The 17,099-nt window shown below is 60.4% G+C and overlaps 1 protein-coding gene across 2 annotated transcripts; it reads left to right on the top strand.

Annotated features, from left to right (window-relative positions):
• The first annotated feature begins 390 nt into the window (after positions 1-390).
• Positions 391-16,027, top strand: SLC38A3 (solute carrier family 38 member 3). Of its 2 annotated transcripts, none has more exons than XM_071550714.1 (16): positions 391-500; positions 9,301-9,452; positions 9,588-9,672; positions 9,765-9,880; positions 10,334-10,407; positions 10,488-10,580; positions 10,673-10,754; positions 11,305-11,387; positions 11,545-11,603; positions 12,052-12,216; positions 12,328-12,407; positions 13,203-13,303; positions 13,401-13,525; positions 13,844-13,988; positions 14,463-14,566; positions 14,675-16,027. In XM_071550714.1, the coding sequence occupies exons 2-16, from the start codon at positions 9,343-9,345 to the stop codon at positions 14,777-14,779; spliced, it is 1,527 nt and encodes a 508-aa protein (XP_071406815.1). In that variant the 5' UTR covers positions 391-500; positions 9,301-9,342; the 3' UTR covers positions 14,780-16,027. The 2 variants fall into 2 exon arrangements, with proteins under 2 accessions (XP_071406815.1, XP_071406814.1); XM_071550713.1 differs by lacking the exon at positions 391-500 and adding an exon at positions 1,853-1,988.
• Positions 16,028-17,099: the final 1,072 nt, after the last annotated feature.

Below are 17,099 nucleotides of genomic sequence, written 5' to 3'. Positions count from 1 at the left end.
TCTCCATGCCACTGCCCCCAGCCCGGTCCTCCAACATGTCCACCTCACGGCAGGCACTGCACCCCATGCCATGGGGCCACACTGCCTTTCCCTGTTCCCAGAGCCTGTGCTGTGTTTGCTCATGGGGCGGAAGCTCTTGGCCTCCCTTTACAACCCCGGTGAGGTGTTACTGCCAGTCCCAGGACTTCTCTGTGCCAGTGCCACGTGGCTGCTCCTGCAGTTACAGGGCAGGGGAAGGGTTAAGCTGATGGCTTGAGGCCAGCCATGCCCATCCTCTGTGTGCCTCTGACTCCCCGTCACACTGCCAAACCTGGCTGTCTCCAGTCCCCCTGCATGCCAGCCAGTGCTGGTTCAGCACTTACGCATGCTGCTGTTATTAGAAATTAGTTAATGGGTGTATGTATCCAGCCAAAGGAGAGCGGCAGTAACAGGAGCCACAGGATTGCCGGGAGCAGGAGGGCACAGCTGCCACTGAATATTTAACATCCCTCGATGTCCAGGTGAGAGGGTGCCACTGCTGCGAGGGGACATTTTCTGCCTCTTATCTCGATGGCAATGCTTGCTGCTGGCTGACAAAGCCATTTCCATCCCAGGCAGCCTGAGGCTTCGCAAGGATTTAGGAAAGATATGCATAACACAAATAAAACCTTCCAGCAGTGAGTGGAGCCATCCTATCAATGAGCAGTGGCTGGGCAGGGCTCATGGCTCAGCACAGGGAGGTGGGTGGACCCCCAAGCATGGACCCTTCAAGATTTTGCTCTGAAGTAAAAGCCAGGAAGGGCAGATGAACAGGGGGTAGCTTAGGGGTGACAGCCCTTGGAAAGGGACAAAGAATCTTTGGAGACATGGCTGGTGACGGACCATGAGCTCCTGGCTCTCCCTGAAGCATATGGGATGCACTTGGGAGAAGAAATTTCCTCTTAAGGGTACTTTTATGGGGATAGACCCCAACATTATGTCTCCATGAAAAAAGAGGTGTTTCAGCTCAAGTGGGGAAATTTGATGGAGACTAAAGGAGGAGATCAGACTGTCCCACTCACTCTGCATCATGTTGGGATGTTCACACATGGATTGTTTGCTTCCAGTGTGCTGGGGTGCTGGAACAGGCACTGTGGGGGCAGTGGGCAACCTTAGCCAGGCAGCCAGCTGGGTTGACTTCACGTCAGGGAGCTTGCATTTCCCAAGCCAGGGTCTGGCTGGAGGGGTTGCTGTTGGGTGGCCTTGCCCCTGCGGGGTGACCCTGCCCCTTCCTAAAATGGGAGAAACCCCAATGGCCACACTTAGCACATGTTGGCATTACCCATTCAGGTTAGATTAGAGTGACTGCTCCAGCCTATTGCTTTGGGAGCAGCTGCTGGCCTCTAGCAGCAGCCCTGTCTGTTCTGGGTAGGGATGCCCGATGGAGTGATCATGCCTGGAGGGGCGCCAAGGGATACCAAGTGGGGTGGCCATGTGTGCTGGGATGGGGATGCTCGGTGAGGTACCAGTTCCAGGTGGGGCAGTGCTGCCTGGTGAGACGCTGATGCCCAGTGGGAGATGATGCCTGGTTGCGGGTGTGTGCCTGGTGCGGGAGGGTGATGTCCAGTGGGATACTGATGCCCGATGATGGAGGTGATGCCCCGTGGCGAGGTTGATGCCCAGTGAGGGGGTAATGCCCGGCAGTCGGCCATGCTTGGTGAGGCACCAGTGTCCCGTGGGGTGGCCATGCCTGGTGGGCGGCGATGCCCGAGGGGCAGTGCTCCCGCCGGGGCAGGGCAGGGGCAGGGCGGTGCGGGCTCCCCCCGCGAGCGGTTCCTCTCTGGCGCTGCCCCTGACGCTGTCCCAGCGGAGCGCAGATTGGGAGCCGCCTCGCTGGGGGCGGGCCCGGCTCCGGTTTAATCTCCGGCTCCGCCGGGATTACGGTCGCAGGATAGTCTCTAATCCACGGCACTGGCCACCGCGGGCTGCTCGCCCCAGCCCGCAGGAGAGGCACCGCGGAGAGGGGGCAGGTAGGTCCCTCCGGTCTTCCCCGGTGCTCGCACCCCCGGGCTCTCTTGTCCTGCGGGAAGCTCCTGCGGGAAGCTCCGTCGCAAGAGGCTGCCGGCCGCTTGGACTCCCGCTTGGACTCACCTCTTCGTGTTCTCCTCCGCGCCCCACGCAACTGTCCCCGACCCATCTCTCTTCGCCGGCACCGCTTTCCTCCCGCAGCCCGGCTCTCCCTCCTCCTCCACCTCCTCCTCCTCCCGGCGCCGAGCAGCACGGGGAAGACTCTGGGGCTCGGCAGCCCTGAAGGTGGCAGCGCCCCGGGACTGTTTGCTTTGCTGTCCTCCTGCCACTTCCCTCCCCAGCGGCTGGCACCTTCCCACGGGTGGGTGACAGATCCCGCGAGGGCAGGGGGAGGCAGAGCCCTGCCGTGACGCCTGGGTGCTTCAACGCTCTGGCACAGCCTCTGCCCGGATCGCGGTGCTGGGGGTTTCGGCATGGCCGCCTACTCTGCTGGTACTAATAGTGACAACAGCCCCTAAACTCACTTTACTTTCCTTTTATTCTGTTTTAATTTTTAATCGCCCGTGGGAATGACATATGTTTCTGAAGGCTGGAAGCGGCTGTGGCCGGGATCAGGTGTCAGGGTGTCGGGGTGCCGGAGCGGGGGGCACGGGCAGGGAGAGTGATGCCAGCCGTCATGGGCACTACTGGGGCTGGCTGGGTCCTGCGTGCGGTGATTCCACAGGCTGTGGTATTTATAGACCCTGTCTGCCCGGGACAGCGGCGTGGAAAGCCAGGCAGCACATTGCGTTCCTGCTGGCCACGCGTGTCCCGTGCCAGGCAGCATGGTGGCCTGCTTTGCTAGGGCAGCTGTGAATGTCCTGCCAGAAAGAAATCTTCCCCAAGGGAAACTGAGGCACAACAGGTGGCTGCTGGACTTGAGATCCCCAAGCTGGGCTAGCTCTGTGGTGGCATGGGTGAGACAGAGGACCTGGCAAGTCTCCAACAGGTGGGATGAAGGGAAAGCAGAGCCCTGGCTGGCTGTGGATGGCATGGCGGTGCTGAGCAGCCACGGAGGAGATGGGGAATTTTCCGCTGGTGTTTGGATCAGGCCCAAGGTGAGCCACTAGACCTGCCTGGTCCCTGCTGCTGGCCACCCTGTGGCTTCATTTGGGTACCCCAGAGAAAGCCCTCTAAGCTTCGTGACTCTGCCCTGTTACCCAGAACTGAGCACTGGTGTCCTCTGGCTCTGGTGGTCAGGGATGCTGGCAGGCGATGGGACACCCCAGCCCACCCGCGGGTGGTGTGGAGGGTGTCGGCACTGCGGGGGACCCTGACTGAGGCGCAAAGGGCCCCACAGCACCCGGCCGTGCTGCAGCTGTAATCACACGCCAGGGTTGCAGCCACGGCAAACAAACAGGCACCGGCGGAGCCTATTTTCCTTGGCACATGTGGACAGAGGGAAGGAGCGGGATCCCACGGGCTCCTTTGGAAGTGAAGCCTTGAGAAAACAGAGGCAGGTTGGGGACAGGATGGGCCCTCCATGTCCCCAGCTCTCCTCACCATGTGGGTCTCGGCTGGCTTGTGCCTCCCCAGCCACTGACGCAGGTCCAGGGCCAACAGGGTTCCCCATGCCAGTGAGACACAGCCACCTAGTTCTGCTGTCCCCACAGAGCAGATGTCAGGCTGGCAGAGTGAACCAATGGCAAGAGCAGCACAGCCGGGGCAATGGGGGTGCCATGCATTTTGGGCACATCATGGCCCCTGCTTAGGACAGGGGGCTGTGCTGGGGGTACATGGTTCTGTGGCTGAGGCCAGTCCCTCCTGGTGTCCCCAGTGCTGCCTGAAGCTTTGGGATTGCAAATGGCAGCTTGGATATTTTGCCATTGACAGCTCGGTGTCATCCTGCCAGGGACAGGTGTGTTTTGGGGAGTGGGAGCTCCTGGAAAGCATCTTGCTTTCAAGGCAAAATGAATCTCCAGAGGTGCAATAGAAAACCTGAAGTTTTCTTTTACAGGCATTACCTGCCTGTTGTCCCTGCAGAGCCACCATCTGTGCCACCATCTTCCCTGGGTGACCCTGCACTCCTGACAGACAGTGTTTAAAGCTAGAACTGCTGGAGATTTTTAGGCTCAAGCTGGCGTCTCACCCAGCCTTCCCCAGAGCTGGGGCCTCATACTGTGCCCACCGGCCTCATACTGTGCCCACCGTTTGCCAGTGCCTATGCTGCCTGCTGCCTCTGCTGCTTAACCTTGTATCACACAGTCTCAAGCCAGTCTCTGTCAGCAGCTGCCTGGACTGTCCCAGTGCTGAACACTGCTACCCTTGCCTGGCCTCACCTTCCCACTGGTCTTCCCAGATTGCCTCAGTAGTGGATGTGGCAAGATGTGGAGAGATGATGGTGGCTGATACCTGCGCCACGGCCCCATCCTGGTGTGTGTGCCTGGCAGAGGATGCTGTGGTTGGTGCTGGAAAACCCATCCCATGGTCCCCCCATGATGTTTGACTCTACCATCTTCTTCCCCGCAGTGTCCTTTCCCTCCCTGATGTGCCCCAGACCCCAGCATGTCTGTTGCTTTGGGACAGTGGCCACAGGCCAGCTCAGCTATTGCACATTCTGCCAGCAGGCACATTCCCAAGCTTAGACAGAGCTGTCCCATGGGACATGGGTGCCACTTGTACTCTTACAAGGAAGACCCTGGATGGGCACTGCTGTCCTCATGGTGAGGCAGAGACAGCCCAGAACTGCCCAGGTGGGTATTGCTGCTGCTGGAGCCCTGCTAACCAGGAGAGCACCTTCCTGAGCTGCTTGCTCCTTCTTGCTGCTACCAATTCTGCCCTGGCTGGAGCACTGGGAGCATTGCTGGAGCCATGGTCTGGTATTTGGGGCTGAAAACCCAGGTAGCCCTGGGATGAGGCAAGCCCAGGAGCTGTGCCCACTCTGCCCAGCTTGTGCTGGGAACATGAGTGGGGCTGGCTGACATAGCTGGCTGGTGGGGTTATCTTCTGCTGAGGGTCTCTGGTGGGGCCGTCTCAAAAGATCTGTTTGGGGAGGGACTACAGCAGAGTTACCCAGGGGGGCTTTCCAGTTATACACTGAGCAGGTTGTCTCCAGTTGTCCCTCCTCATAGTTGCTGAGGTCTCTGTGCCTATGGGGGTGCCCCCCCGAGCCCTTGCTCCAAAGGTGGGGTGCATGGCCATGCCCTGAATGGCTGGATTTTCCCCTTTGGTGGCCACTTCCCCTGGAGGAGGTGAGACCATGGCATTGCCTTTGCTTGGCTGGGAGATGGAGAAGGGGAGTGCCATAGGTTAAAACTGGATTTGGGGTGCTACTTTTAGGAAGACAGGTTGTGAGTGCTTCAGGAGAAGGGCAGCCCTTGCTTCCAGGGCTGCCCCTGGGAGTTCTCTGTGAGGGGGCAGGGGCTGGGGGTTCTCCACTGTGTGCCCTGCTGGGGTCAACTTGCCTGGGGAGGCATTGCCCAGGGACCCCCAAGGTCTGTACTGTTGCTTATGTGCCTACACACCCCTGTGCCCACAGCAGTGCCAGAGGCTGACCAAGGACTCCGGGCTGAGGGTCACACCATGCTTAGTAGTGGTGCTGAGGGTAATCCCGGGGCTGGGGCTGATGGCAGCGGGGAGACAAAAGTGGCATCTCTGCCCACTTGCCCATACTGTCCATCTCTCTGGGAGGGCTCTGACATCAACACAGCCCCAGGGAACATGAGACCTGTGTGCCCAGCTCTGTTGAAACCCGAACGGCCACCTGGGCAAGCGGGCATGGACGGGGGGGCTGCTGTCCCCCTGGCACACACCGGTAGCAGCAGGATACCTGGCTGCCATCACGCAGGCCGGCAGCTGCAGCAGGCTTGGCGTTAAAGCCGGATTACCACCCGGAATAGTCCCACGGCCCCAGATGGGCCGGATTAGCAAGGATTCATCTGCAGAGGGAGAGGAGATGGGGAGGGAGGTCTCTGCCCTGTGTGGGTCCCTGGCCTGGAGGAGCACTCACCTGCCACCAGGGAGACCTGGTACCTTCATTCCTCGTGCTTGGGAGCAGTGGTTGCTCTCAGGTAGGTGATGTGGGCTATGGGTAGGTAGTGGGTCATGGCCCCCCAAGCTGCTGGGAGGTAGCTGGCAGGCACTGGCTGCCTTTCCCCATGTGTGCCATACTCCCACTGGCACAGCGTGTGCTGGTAGGGACTGTGCTGTGGCAAGGCTTGACCAGGGAAAGTGGCATAGTTCAAGAGCCAGGCTTTCCTAGGGTGGTACTTGTCCTCCTGATCATGTTGCTGACATTGTCTGCTGGCATTGCCAACAGACCTCCCCTGTCCCAGCCCCCTGCTTTGGCCTATCCTTTGCTCCCAGCTAGGATTTTTAAATAAAGTCTTTGTGGAAGCGAGGTGTGAGGCAGAGGACTGCAGACCCTTCCAGGACCAGAACCCCCACCATGGTGCTCTGATCACTAGGGAAATCTGGCAGGGGCCCGGGGTGAGCCTGCTTGCCTGCCAGGTCAGGGCAGGGATCTGGGAGCCCTACTGTCCTACACACGGACGTCCCTGTCCCAGTGAGGGCGGGCAGGCGTCTGTGCTGGCTGAGATGCAGCGTGTGAAACCAAACGTAGCCTCCCCTGGTGTGCAGACGTGGCCAGCGGCAGGGTACGTGCTGCCGCACGCATCCATCTTGGTGTTCCATCTGCGGGAGCTGTGGGACGGCACCAGGGCCTGGCTTGAGCTGCCTGGCCATGCTGTAGTGTTGGTGGGATGGGTGATGTCCCTGGTGTCACTAAGCAGTGGGATGGCAGGAATAGCCTGGGAGAGGTGGGAGGTCTATCTGCAGTGGGACTGTCACTGTCGTCACCCAGAGCTGGCAGGCAATGGAGAGGCGCATGCTGGTAAATCGATGCAGCTTGCTCAGCACCCCTAGGAACGTTGCCCTGGGTGCCACAGCGGGGGGGTTCTGTGCCCATGCATGTGGCCAGACCCACACCATCAGGCTGGGCGAGCATGTGCTGGGGCTGGTGGTCAGGAGAGGGATGATGCCAGGCAGCACATGGGCTGCCCGGTGCAGCAAAGAATACGGCACCATCCCAACTGCATGGTGGCACCCTGAGGGAACTGACCTTTGGGGAGATGCTCTTTGTCTGTAGCAGAGGGTCCCCAGCTGAGGTGGGCACACGGTGAGATAGGTGAACCCAGCACCCCCAGCCCAAAGAGACCCATGCCACCCTCTCAGGGCCACCTGCCACTCTGTATTTGTTGTTCTGCCCAACCTTATCACAAGGCAAACAGTGGCAGGCAGGACACATGCTGCCCAATCGAAGCGTCTTCCGCTCCCTCCCCTTTCATCTCCCCCCGTGCCCTGGCCACCACCACCAGGAGACCCTGGCTGAGGGGCAAAGGCCAGGGCCAGCTAGGGAGGTGGCAACAAGTGGTGCTGAGGCTGTGCCGGGGCTGTGCCGGGGCTGTGCCAGGGCTGTGCCAGGGCTGCCCAGCAGGAGGAAGCGTCTGGGTGGCAGCACGAAGCCTGGTGCATGCTCAATGAGCCCAGTCCTGCTGCTTGCTATTCTGAGAGATGCTTGGGGGAAGAAGTTGGTATTTCCTGAGCTGCCCAGAGAGGTGTAATTATAACCTGAGAGAAGAAAGGGGCTGCACAGGAGAGTGCCCAGCCTTCCTGGCGCCCGCGGGGGAGTGGGCAGGTCAGCAGGCAGCTCCTGCCTGCCGCCGGTGGGATCTGGTGAGTCCTGACCACAGGAGACTCAGTGGCACTGAGGGACTTAGGGCGGTGATAGGGTATCAGGGGTCTGGTGGCCCCTCTCAATTCCATACCAGGAGTGATGGGTTCGGCAATGCCTGCCCACGGCAATGGGAAGGCACAGAGTTAACGGTGGTGTTTGAACGTGCTGGCAGCCTTGTTCGTGCCTGGATCTATCCCAAGCAGAGGCCTAGTGGAGGGGATAAATCATCCCCCAGAGCCCGCCCTGCACTTCCCTCTTGTCCCCTACATGGCTGAGCTTTCCCTTTCTGGTCCCTGCTGGCCTGAGTTCTGCCTCAGTTTCCCCATCTGGCTGGGTCCTGTAGGCAGAGTGGCCCAGACATGTGCCCCCAACCCTGGGCCAGCATTAGGGGCTCAGCCCACCTGACAGTGCCAGGAGCTGGTGTGTGGCCTGGGATGACCCTGTCAGGTCGCCTTTGTGGCCAGGATGGGCAGAGACAGGCAGGGCAGCAGCTCAGGAGACCGGAGGTACTGGCACCCACACCCTGCCGTGTCATCCTTCCCTTGCGTGCCAGTGCTGCTGTACCTGAGTCTGCTGTGGGAAGGCTCCCCTGGTCATTAGGGTCACCAATCCCCTTCAGACATAAAAGTGAGCATGTCCTCTGCTCACCCCACAGGGACCCCAGTCACTGGGGTGATGAGGCAGCAGCATCCTCCCGGGGTAGGGGACCGCACTGCACCCCAGGTAGCTCTCGCCTCCAGATAGTGGCATCGTCCCTTAGTCCTATGTAGCCACAGCAAGGAGCCCCCTCGCCAGTCGGACAGGACCCCAGCCCTCCGGTGCGGCAGGGGGTGGCGGGACCCTGCCCCGGCTGCCAACCTGCCCCGGCTGCCAACCTGCCCCAGAAAGCCACCCTGTGCCGTTTCCCAGCGGGGTGGAGAGGGCCAGGGCTTGCACAGAGGCGGCTTTGTGCGGCGTGCCAAGGCATCCCGCGCTCGGCAGCCCGGCCGCCTTCCCCTGCCAAGGAGCTGTCTCCCGGCCCCGCCCTCTTTCCTGCTCCGTTTGTCCAGCCTGACGTGCCCCCAAGCCCCCCGCCTTGGCACCTCGGCAGCGGCGGGACGCGGGTGAGCCCTTTGCGCCGGGCAGCACCGCGGACTTTACATAACGGTGGTGGCTGGGGGGTCCCCGAGCTCCCCACCCCATTCTCAGCCACCCTCTCAGACGCCCCTTGCTCGCCTGTCGGCGCCTGTCTCCAGGAGGGGAAACTGAGGTGGGCAGGTGGAATGGATGGGGACTCTGGGGCTGGGCAGTGCCGTGGTGTGGGCAAGGGAGTGGGCTGGGCTGCGGGATGGCTAGCCAGGCGAGGGGCCACCAGTGTGGCTGTTGGAGCTGGGGCAGGACTCCACGGGGCATTGTGTGCTGAGCAGGCAGGATGGAGAAGCCCATAGTGATGCCTAGCTGGGTGACCCTCTCATTCCCAGGTGGCTGTCTGTGCAGTGCCATCAGTGCTGGTGCTGAGCCCAACTCCAGTGTCCTTGGTGGATGCAGGACTTGTGAGACTTCAGGCCAGCCCCTCCAGTGCCCCTGTCCAGAGCTGGACCTCTGTTGCCCCCCTCTTGCAGAGCCTGAGGAGAGCCAACAGCGAGCCCATCTGTCTCCCAACCATGGATACCACGGACATGCCCCTTCAGGCTGAGATGGTGGAGCTGGTGCCCAATGGGAAGCATGCAGCCACTCTCACTTCCTCTGCTGTCCCCTCGCTGGCAGGTGACAGGTAGGGGCCCCAGGGCAAGTGGGAGTGCCAGGGACTTGGGGAAGTCCTCCCCGCTTCTCCCTGCCCTTACCATACCAGCCAGTGCTGATGGTCCCTGGCTCTGCTTTGGCTTCATCCCCCTCCCTCCATTGCCAGATTTGAGGAGAACCAGACTGGTGTAGCAGAGATGGAGGAGTTCCTGCCCCATGGTGTTGAGAAGAAGCAAACACATTTCACTGATGTGAGTATGGTGTGTGCATGGTAGTGGGGGTGGAATGGGGCTAGTTCCCAGTGTGACTGGTGCATCCCCTCCCCGTTGTGTCCCATGAACAGTTCGAAGGGAAGACGTCTTTTGGGATGTCTGTCTTCAACCTGAGCAATGCCATCATGGGCAGTGGCATCCTGGGGCTGGCCTATGCCATGGCCAACACTGGCATCATCCTCTTCCTGTGAGTGCCATGGGGGGCTTGGGGGGGCCTGGATGTGAGGGCGTCCTCCAAGGGGATTGATGGGTGCAGGCAAGAAAGAAGTCTCTGACTTGGGGTGATGCAGGGACCACTGTCCTACTGGCAGAGCAATGCCTATTGCTGGCATGAGCCTACCTGCCCTACCAGGTGCTGTGCCCCACTGGGGATGTGGAGGAGGAGGGTGAAGGTTTGCCTTCTTACTACAAGATCAGATTTCCACAAGCGGCCCAAAGGATGTGGGTGCCAGCTCCCTTGGGCATGGAGACATGGATCACAGGGTCTCCACACTGTACAGCCTGTCTGCCCCATGGGCACCTGGCTGGTGAGGGGCTGGACAGCTGCCCATAGGCAGAGCCTGTCTGTGCAGGGTTTGCCCCATGGCTGTGTCCAAGCCCTGTGCTGTGGCCCACTGGTGACTGTGCTGTTCTCCTGCAGCTTCCTCCTGACAGCAGTGGCCCTGCTCTCCAGCTACTCCATCCACCTGCTGCTCAAGTCCTCAGGCATTGTGGGTGAGTGCAAGGTCCTTGGCAGGGCTGTGCCAGGGGGTCCCATCCTGACCCTCACCCCACCACTGTTCCCGGTCCCACAGGCATTCGTGCCTACGAGCAGCTGGGCTACCGAGCCTTCGGCACGCCGGGGAAGCTGGCAGCAGCCATCGCCATCACACTGCAGAACATTGGAGGTGAGGGTGTGGCTGGGGGCACCAGTTGGGGCTGGGAATGGGGGATGGAGCCAGAGCACACTAGCACAGCACAACCTCGCTCTGCCCTGCAGCCATGTCCAGCTACCTGTACATCGTCAAATCTGAAGTGCCTCTGGTCATCCAGACCTTCCTCAACCTGGAGGAGAAAACCACGTGAGTTCCTCCTGCCCACGCTGCCTGCGTGCCTTCCCTGGACAGGCGCTGGGGCTCCGGGTCCAGCTGTGCAGCCCATGGCAGGGATTTACTATCATTAAGCCACTACTATTTTTGATAACTGTCAGTGCTGAATAAGCCCCTGGGTGAGATTAAACCGAGCTGAACTTCCAATCCCTGCTCCTCACATCCCCTTGGGATCAGGCTTTCCTCCTTGAGCAGAACCTGAGTCTGCGGGGTGAGGGACAAGAGCTCTGGTTGGGAATAAGTCCCCCCAGCCCATACCCACATCTCCACTAGCAGTTCTAGTCCTCAGTGGTGCACCACTGTGGCGGTATGCAGGACCCCAGCTGCAGGGCTCCCAGGGATGCTGCCCTCAGGGGTCCCCAGGGATGTTGGCACAGCAGGGATACAAGACTCAGGGGACACCAGTACCCCCGAGGTTTGCCAGCTTCAGGGACCCTAAGAATGGCAGACAGCCCCTGTGGTAGTTGCCTCTGCCACCTGTGCCCCAGCAGAGTGGCGTGATGAGCAGGCTCTCTTCTTCCAGGGACTGGTACATGAATGGGAACTACCTTGTGATCCTGGTTTCTGTCACCATTATCCTGCCCCTGGCCCTCATGAAGCAGCTGGGTAAGTCAGGGCAATGCCATCCCATGGCACTGGTGTCTGGCACTCTGGGTCTCCTGCTGGGTGACAGTGCCAGCCTGGAGGTGCTGGGCATGGAGGGGGCACATAGAGAGTGCAAGGGTCCTGCCTGCACCCACAGGCCACTCTCCTTTTTCTTTAGGCTATCTTGGTTACGCCAGTGGCTTCTCCCTCAGCTGTATGGTCTTCTTCCTCATCTCGGTGAGCACCCACTGGCACATGCCGGTGCCTTGGGGTGCCAAGCATCCCTCCTGCTGGGAGATGCAGCCAGGCTGGTTGCTGTGGGGACAGCGGCGACAGCAGGGACAGCGGGTGCTCGAGGCTGCGGAGACGCTGTGGCGGTGCTGTCAAGCTGCTGGGTTATTTTCAGCTGAAGGAACTGAGTGTCATGGAAAGGGAGAAGGACAGGGTGCCGGGGGGCAGTCACACATGTGGCCCTTCCACGTGCCACTGCCCTGCTCTGCCCTGCTGCCCATCCTTGCAGGGACTGGCAGGGGGACCAGCAACACTGTGGGGCAGCACTGGCAGAGGGTGCCCCATAAAGGGGTCCCAGCGGGGACACCCTCCTGCCAAGCATGGTGCTTGCATAGTGGATGCTGGGAGTTCGTGGCATCAATAGCTGACCATCCTCATGTGCCCCCTACCCCAGGTAATCTACAAGAAGTTCCAGATCCCCTGCCCACTCCCTGACCAGAAGGAGAACCTTACGGGCATCCTCAACGTCACCTCTGTCAGCACTAGTGACTACCAGAATGTTCTCCAGACCTCTGAGCAGGACACCTGCACCCCCAACTTCTTCACCCTGAACTCTCAGGTAAGGACCTCTGAGGCTGTGGGTAAGCCCCTACCCAAGGCACCCTATGAAGACAGGTGGTCCTGGTGCTGACACTTGGCCCCAGCAGTCAGTGGTCCTCCTCTTGCACAGACAGCGTACACCATCCCCATCATGGCTTTCGCCTTCGTCTGCCACCCCGAGGTCCTGCCCATCTACACTGAGCTGAAGGAGTGAGTCCTGGGTGGGGGCACCCACGGGGAGGGGTGGGCTTCATCCGGCGCCCACCCAAAGGCAGTGCCATCCATGTGTGGGACCTGCGCCGGGGCATCGTGGGGAGGTGGGTGATATGACCCTGGGTGGCTGGGTGAGTGGGTGGTGGGTGATAGAATCTGGGGTGGCTGAGCAGGTGGGTGGTGGGTGATATCACCCCTGGGAGATTCATGCTATAACCTGGCTTGGGTGATGTCACCCTGGGAGGTGGGTGATGTGATGTGAGATGGGTGCCATGCCCCAGGTTGGGTGGCATGACCCCTGGGAGGTGGGTGTTATGACCCAGGTTGGGTGGCTGGGTGGGTGGTTAGCAGTGGGTGATATCACCCGTGGGAGGTGGGTGATGCAACGTGGGATGAGTGGTGATATGACATCTGAGAGGTGGGTGATGGAACTTGGGATGAGTGGTGGGTGGTACAATCCCTGGGAAGTAGTTGTGATAACCTGGGCTGGGTGGGTGGGTGGGTGGGTGGATGGTTGTGAGTGGTATCATCCCTGGGAGGTGGCTGATGAGACATGGATAGTCGGTGGTATGACCCCTTTCAGGTGGGTGTTGTGACCTGGGTTGGGTGGGTGGATTTTTGATTGGTGGTGGGTGCTCCAACACATCGTGCAGCCCAGAAAAGGGGACACAGTCCCCTCTCCACACAGCCCCTCCACACCCCAGGGTTCTCTGGCATCACCCCTCCTTGTTGGGTGGGCACTTGGTGTCAGTGGATGCCATGGGGCTGTGCTGAGACCGCTGTATCCCACAGCGCCTCCAAGAAGAAGATGCAGTGCATCTCCAACATCTCCATCACGGTCATGTACCTCATGTACTTCTTGGCTGCCCTCTTTGGCTACCTCACGTTTTATGGTGAGCCCTCGGGGAGGGGGCTGGGTGCCCTGCTGGCACACCAGTGCCAGGGAGGTGGTGATGCTGGGACTCACCCAGTGGCATCCCCACCATGCAGGCCATGTGGAATCGGAGCTGCTGCACACATACATCAAAGTGGACCCCTTTGACGTGCTCATCCTGTGTGTACGGGTGGCTGTGCTGACAGCTGTCACCCTCACTGTCCCCATTGTCCTCTTCCCGGTGAGTGGCCCTGCAGGAATGCCAGGTGACTTCAGCACTGGGCTTTGAGAGGGGAAACTGAGGCAGACATGAAGATGGGAATTGGGGAAAGAGACATGCTCAGTGCCAGAACAGGGCTGGGGCAGAGATAGGGGTGATGGGGACCTTCAGAGCCATGAGGACAGGGCTAGAAAGGGGTGATAGGAACCAGTGTCAAGGCATCAGGGTGAGGGCTTGGACAGGGGAAAGAGTGATGGTGACCAGCAGGATTGCGGTGACAGAAGATGGGATGGACCCTGACTCCAAGGATGGAGTGTGACACCCTGTCTGTGTCCCCAGGTGCGCCGGGCCATCCAGCAGATGCTGTTCCAGGGGAAAGACTTCAGCTGGATCCGCCACATCATCATTGCAGTGGTCCTGCTGACCTCCATCAACCTCCTGGTCATCTTTGCCCCCTCCATTCTTGGCATCTTCGGCTTGATTGGTGGGTGGCAGTGCCCTGCTCCTGTCCCCCCTTGGGCATGGGGTGTTGCAGCAGCACACCAGCCCCTCTCCTGCCTGGCACATGGCTTTGACTGACTGCCCTGTGCCTTAGTTTCCTTTTCTCATGGTGCCAGGATCAGGTAGAGTGTGTTGCATCCCCCATCCCATCCCTGTCCTGGCAGGCTGGTTCCTGCAGTGCAGTGCCAGCACTTGCTTTTCCCCTGCATGTTTCTCTTGATCCCCCCAGCCAGCCTTCCCCCGCTCAGTGCTCAGCTCTGTGCCAAGGCCCTGGCTGTGGGAGGGGTGTGGGGACAGTGCCAGCACACCGAGTCCCTGGGTTCCTGGAAGGCTTTGCCAGGGCTGGGAGGGGGGCAAGGCAGGGATCAGGGGGACAGGATCTGGCCTGGTGATGGGACTGACAAGGCTGAGCCACAATGTGGGAGGCCCCTCCCCACTCTGTCCCTCTCTGCTCCAGGTGCCACTTCTGCTCCCTGCCTCATCTTCATCTTCCCTGCCATCTTCTACATCCGCATCATGCCCAAGGACAAGGAGCCACTGCGTTCCACCCCCAAAATACTGGTAAGCATGGGCAGGGAGTACGAGGATAGGGACAGAGGCAGGGATTCTGAGACTGGCTGGGAACCCCATTGCCCAGGCTGTCCCTGAGCCCCTTTTCTATCCTCACAGGCTGCCTGCTTCGCCCTGCTCGGGGTGGTCTTCATGATCATGAGCTTGAGCTTCATCATCATCGACTGGGCCACGGGTGGGGGGAAGAGCGGCGGCAGCCACTAGCCAGCACCGGGTGCCCACGCCAACTCCCCCCACCCACCGGTGCCCCAAGGAGAGCTGGCCCTGGGCTCAGCACCAGTGCTGTGGCCCTCCTGGGATTCCCTGGGGACTTCTGCCCATCACCTGTGGTGGTGGAGGGGGGCATGAGCCATGGCAGGCATGGGGACTCCTCAACCTGTGCCCGGGATGGGGCAGTGAGCCCGGGGCAGGTACTGCGCCGCCCAGCCACTCCAGTGGGTACCCTCCCTGCTCCGCGCCTCAGTTTCCCCATCTGTAAAATGGGGAGAATAACACTGCCCTACCTCACCTGGAGCTGGCTGGCAGGTGGAGCTCACCTCTGCATCCCCAGAGCCACCAGCAGCAGGCACTGCCAGGGGTGTGAGGCACTGCCTGCCATGGGGACTGAGGACTGGGGGCACTTTTCTGCCCCCCCCCCCCCCAGACAGCATTGAAAGCCCTGATGAACAGTGTCCCTGAGGGCTGGAATCCAGCAGGGCAGTCAGACCTGTGACATCTCCTGTGCCCAAGCCACCTGCCCTCTCCCCGTGCTGTTCCCCAGTCCCTGGAGAGATGCCACTCCACTGTCCTGGCATCATGGGGGCACCCCAGAGTCCCTGTAAGCAAGGTGATCCTGCCACCATGGCTGGTGGTACCCAGCCTGCTGGTCTTGAGCCTGCCGGGCTTTTGGTGCCTGTGGATGGAACCCTGCTGACCCCTAGGCCATGTCTGGGGACCAGCTGCATTGCTCTGGGGACACACACGCCAGAGTCTTGGTGCCCACTGGCATCCTGCCCATGCCGTGGCTTGGGTGCCAGGGGCCTGGCCCACCTGATGGACACAGGGCTGATGTGGGGTGGTCTGGGGGCAGTGCTTACTGGGGGCCAGCTCAGAGCTCCACAGGCATCCCCTGTCTACATACCCAGATGCCAGAGTGTTGGGCACCCCAACAATCCAAGCTGTCCCTGCTTGCCTTTCACCCTGGGCCAGCACCCAAGGCCCCCACAGCCCTCACCCATCCAGACAGCCAGCCAGCCAGCCATCCATGCTGCTGGGACACCCCAAACCATGCCAAAACCTGGAGAGTGGCTCTCCCATCCCCTGCCTCCCTTCCCAGCACGAAGGCCAGCCCTGTAGGGTGGGCAGCATGGGGTCAGGGGTGAATCTGTCCTGCAACAAAGTACATAAGAGATGTATTTTTTTATTGGGTGGTGGAGGCTGGGATGCTTTTTATAAATACTGTACATAAGAGTAGATCTTTTTTAATGTGTTGTGTTGCTCTGGGTAGCTCTGTACAATGTACATATCATATGGAGAAGTGGCAGGGGGCACCGTCGTGGACCCTTGCCATCTGCCTGGGAACTGCTGGCTGCAGCATGGTCCTGGTGTCCCTGTCCCCAGCCCAGCTGCCCCATGGCCACCCCTGACATGTGTAAATTATTGATGGGGGTGATGCTGGTGGGGGTGGGAGGCTGGTGGAGAGAATAAAGATGTGAATGTGCCCAGGTCTCAGGCGTCACTGGGGCAGGCAAGGAGCTGGCAAGCAGGCTGGCACCCAGCACACAGCGTCCTGAGGTGGCACAGAGAGACGGACACGTGTGCATGGACGTGTGTAAGGACAGCAAGGACATACAGACATGGATGTGCAGGGTTAGTGCACGTGTATGTGCAGCAGGATAGACAGCATGGATGTACAGCAGGACAGCACAGACACACAGCCATGGATGCACAGGGACCTCCATGCGAGCAGGACCCACCTGGGAGTTGGACCCTGGGGAAACAGAACTGCCAGGCAGCATGAGGCTCAGAAAGCAGGACACCTGTGAGAGCAGGACCCCCAGGACAGTAGGACATGTGTGGGAGCAAGACCCTGAGGAGTGGGCCACATGTGGGAGGAGGACCCCTGAGGAGAGGGACGTGTGTGGGAGCAGGGATCCCGGGAAGCATGACTGCTGTGGCAGTAGTATCCTAGGGAGTGAGACTCCTGTGGAAGCAGGACTGCAGTAGAATTGGGGCTGGGGCATCTTGTGCTCAGTGCCAGGGCAGTAGGTGCTCCCAGTTCCCCCAGAGTCAGCCTAAACACCCCCATGGAGTGTGGAGTGGGGATGAGCCCCCCAGCTCCCCCAACCCTGGCCCCTCGCTTCCCTCTGCCGGCCCCAGGCCCGGGCTCAGCGCCAGCTCGTTAGTGAAGCCTTGTTAGCATGGCAGTCCGCTCCCACGGGAACAGCCCTGCTCCTGCCACGCCAGGTCTACGGGTGCACACCCCACGGAGGATGCTGCACCCCTTGCCCTGCATTGCCCTTCTGAGTTAAGAGTATCCCTGGCT

Source organism: Pithys albifrons, chromosome 3 (genome assembly GCF_047495875.1).
Source record: "Pithys albifrons albifrons isolate INPA30051 chromosome 3, PitAlb_v1, whole genome shotgun sequence".
Lineage (NCBI taxonomy): Eukaryota > Metazoa > Chordata > Aves > Passeriformes > Thamnophilidae > Pithys > Pithys albifrons.
The sequence above is the reverse complement of the archived record's forward strand: the minus strand, read 5'-3'. Positions and strand labels throughout refer to the sequence as shown.

Excerpts from the sequence above, each read along its gene's own strand:
- SLC38A3 (XM_071550714.1), top strand. The coding sequence starts at position 9,343 with ATGGATACCACGGACATGCCCCTTCAGGCTGAGATGGTGGAGCTGGTG. Across the intron at positions 11,604-12,051 it reads TGGTCTTCTTCCTCATCTCG|GTAATCTACAAGAAGTTCCA; the intron begins GTGAGCACCCAC and ends CCCCTACCCCAG. Across the intron at positions 12,217-12,327 it reads TCTTCACCCTGAACTCTCAG|ACAGCGTACACCATCCCCAT; the intron begins GTAAGGACCTCT and ends CCTCTTGCACAG.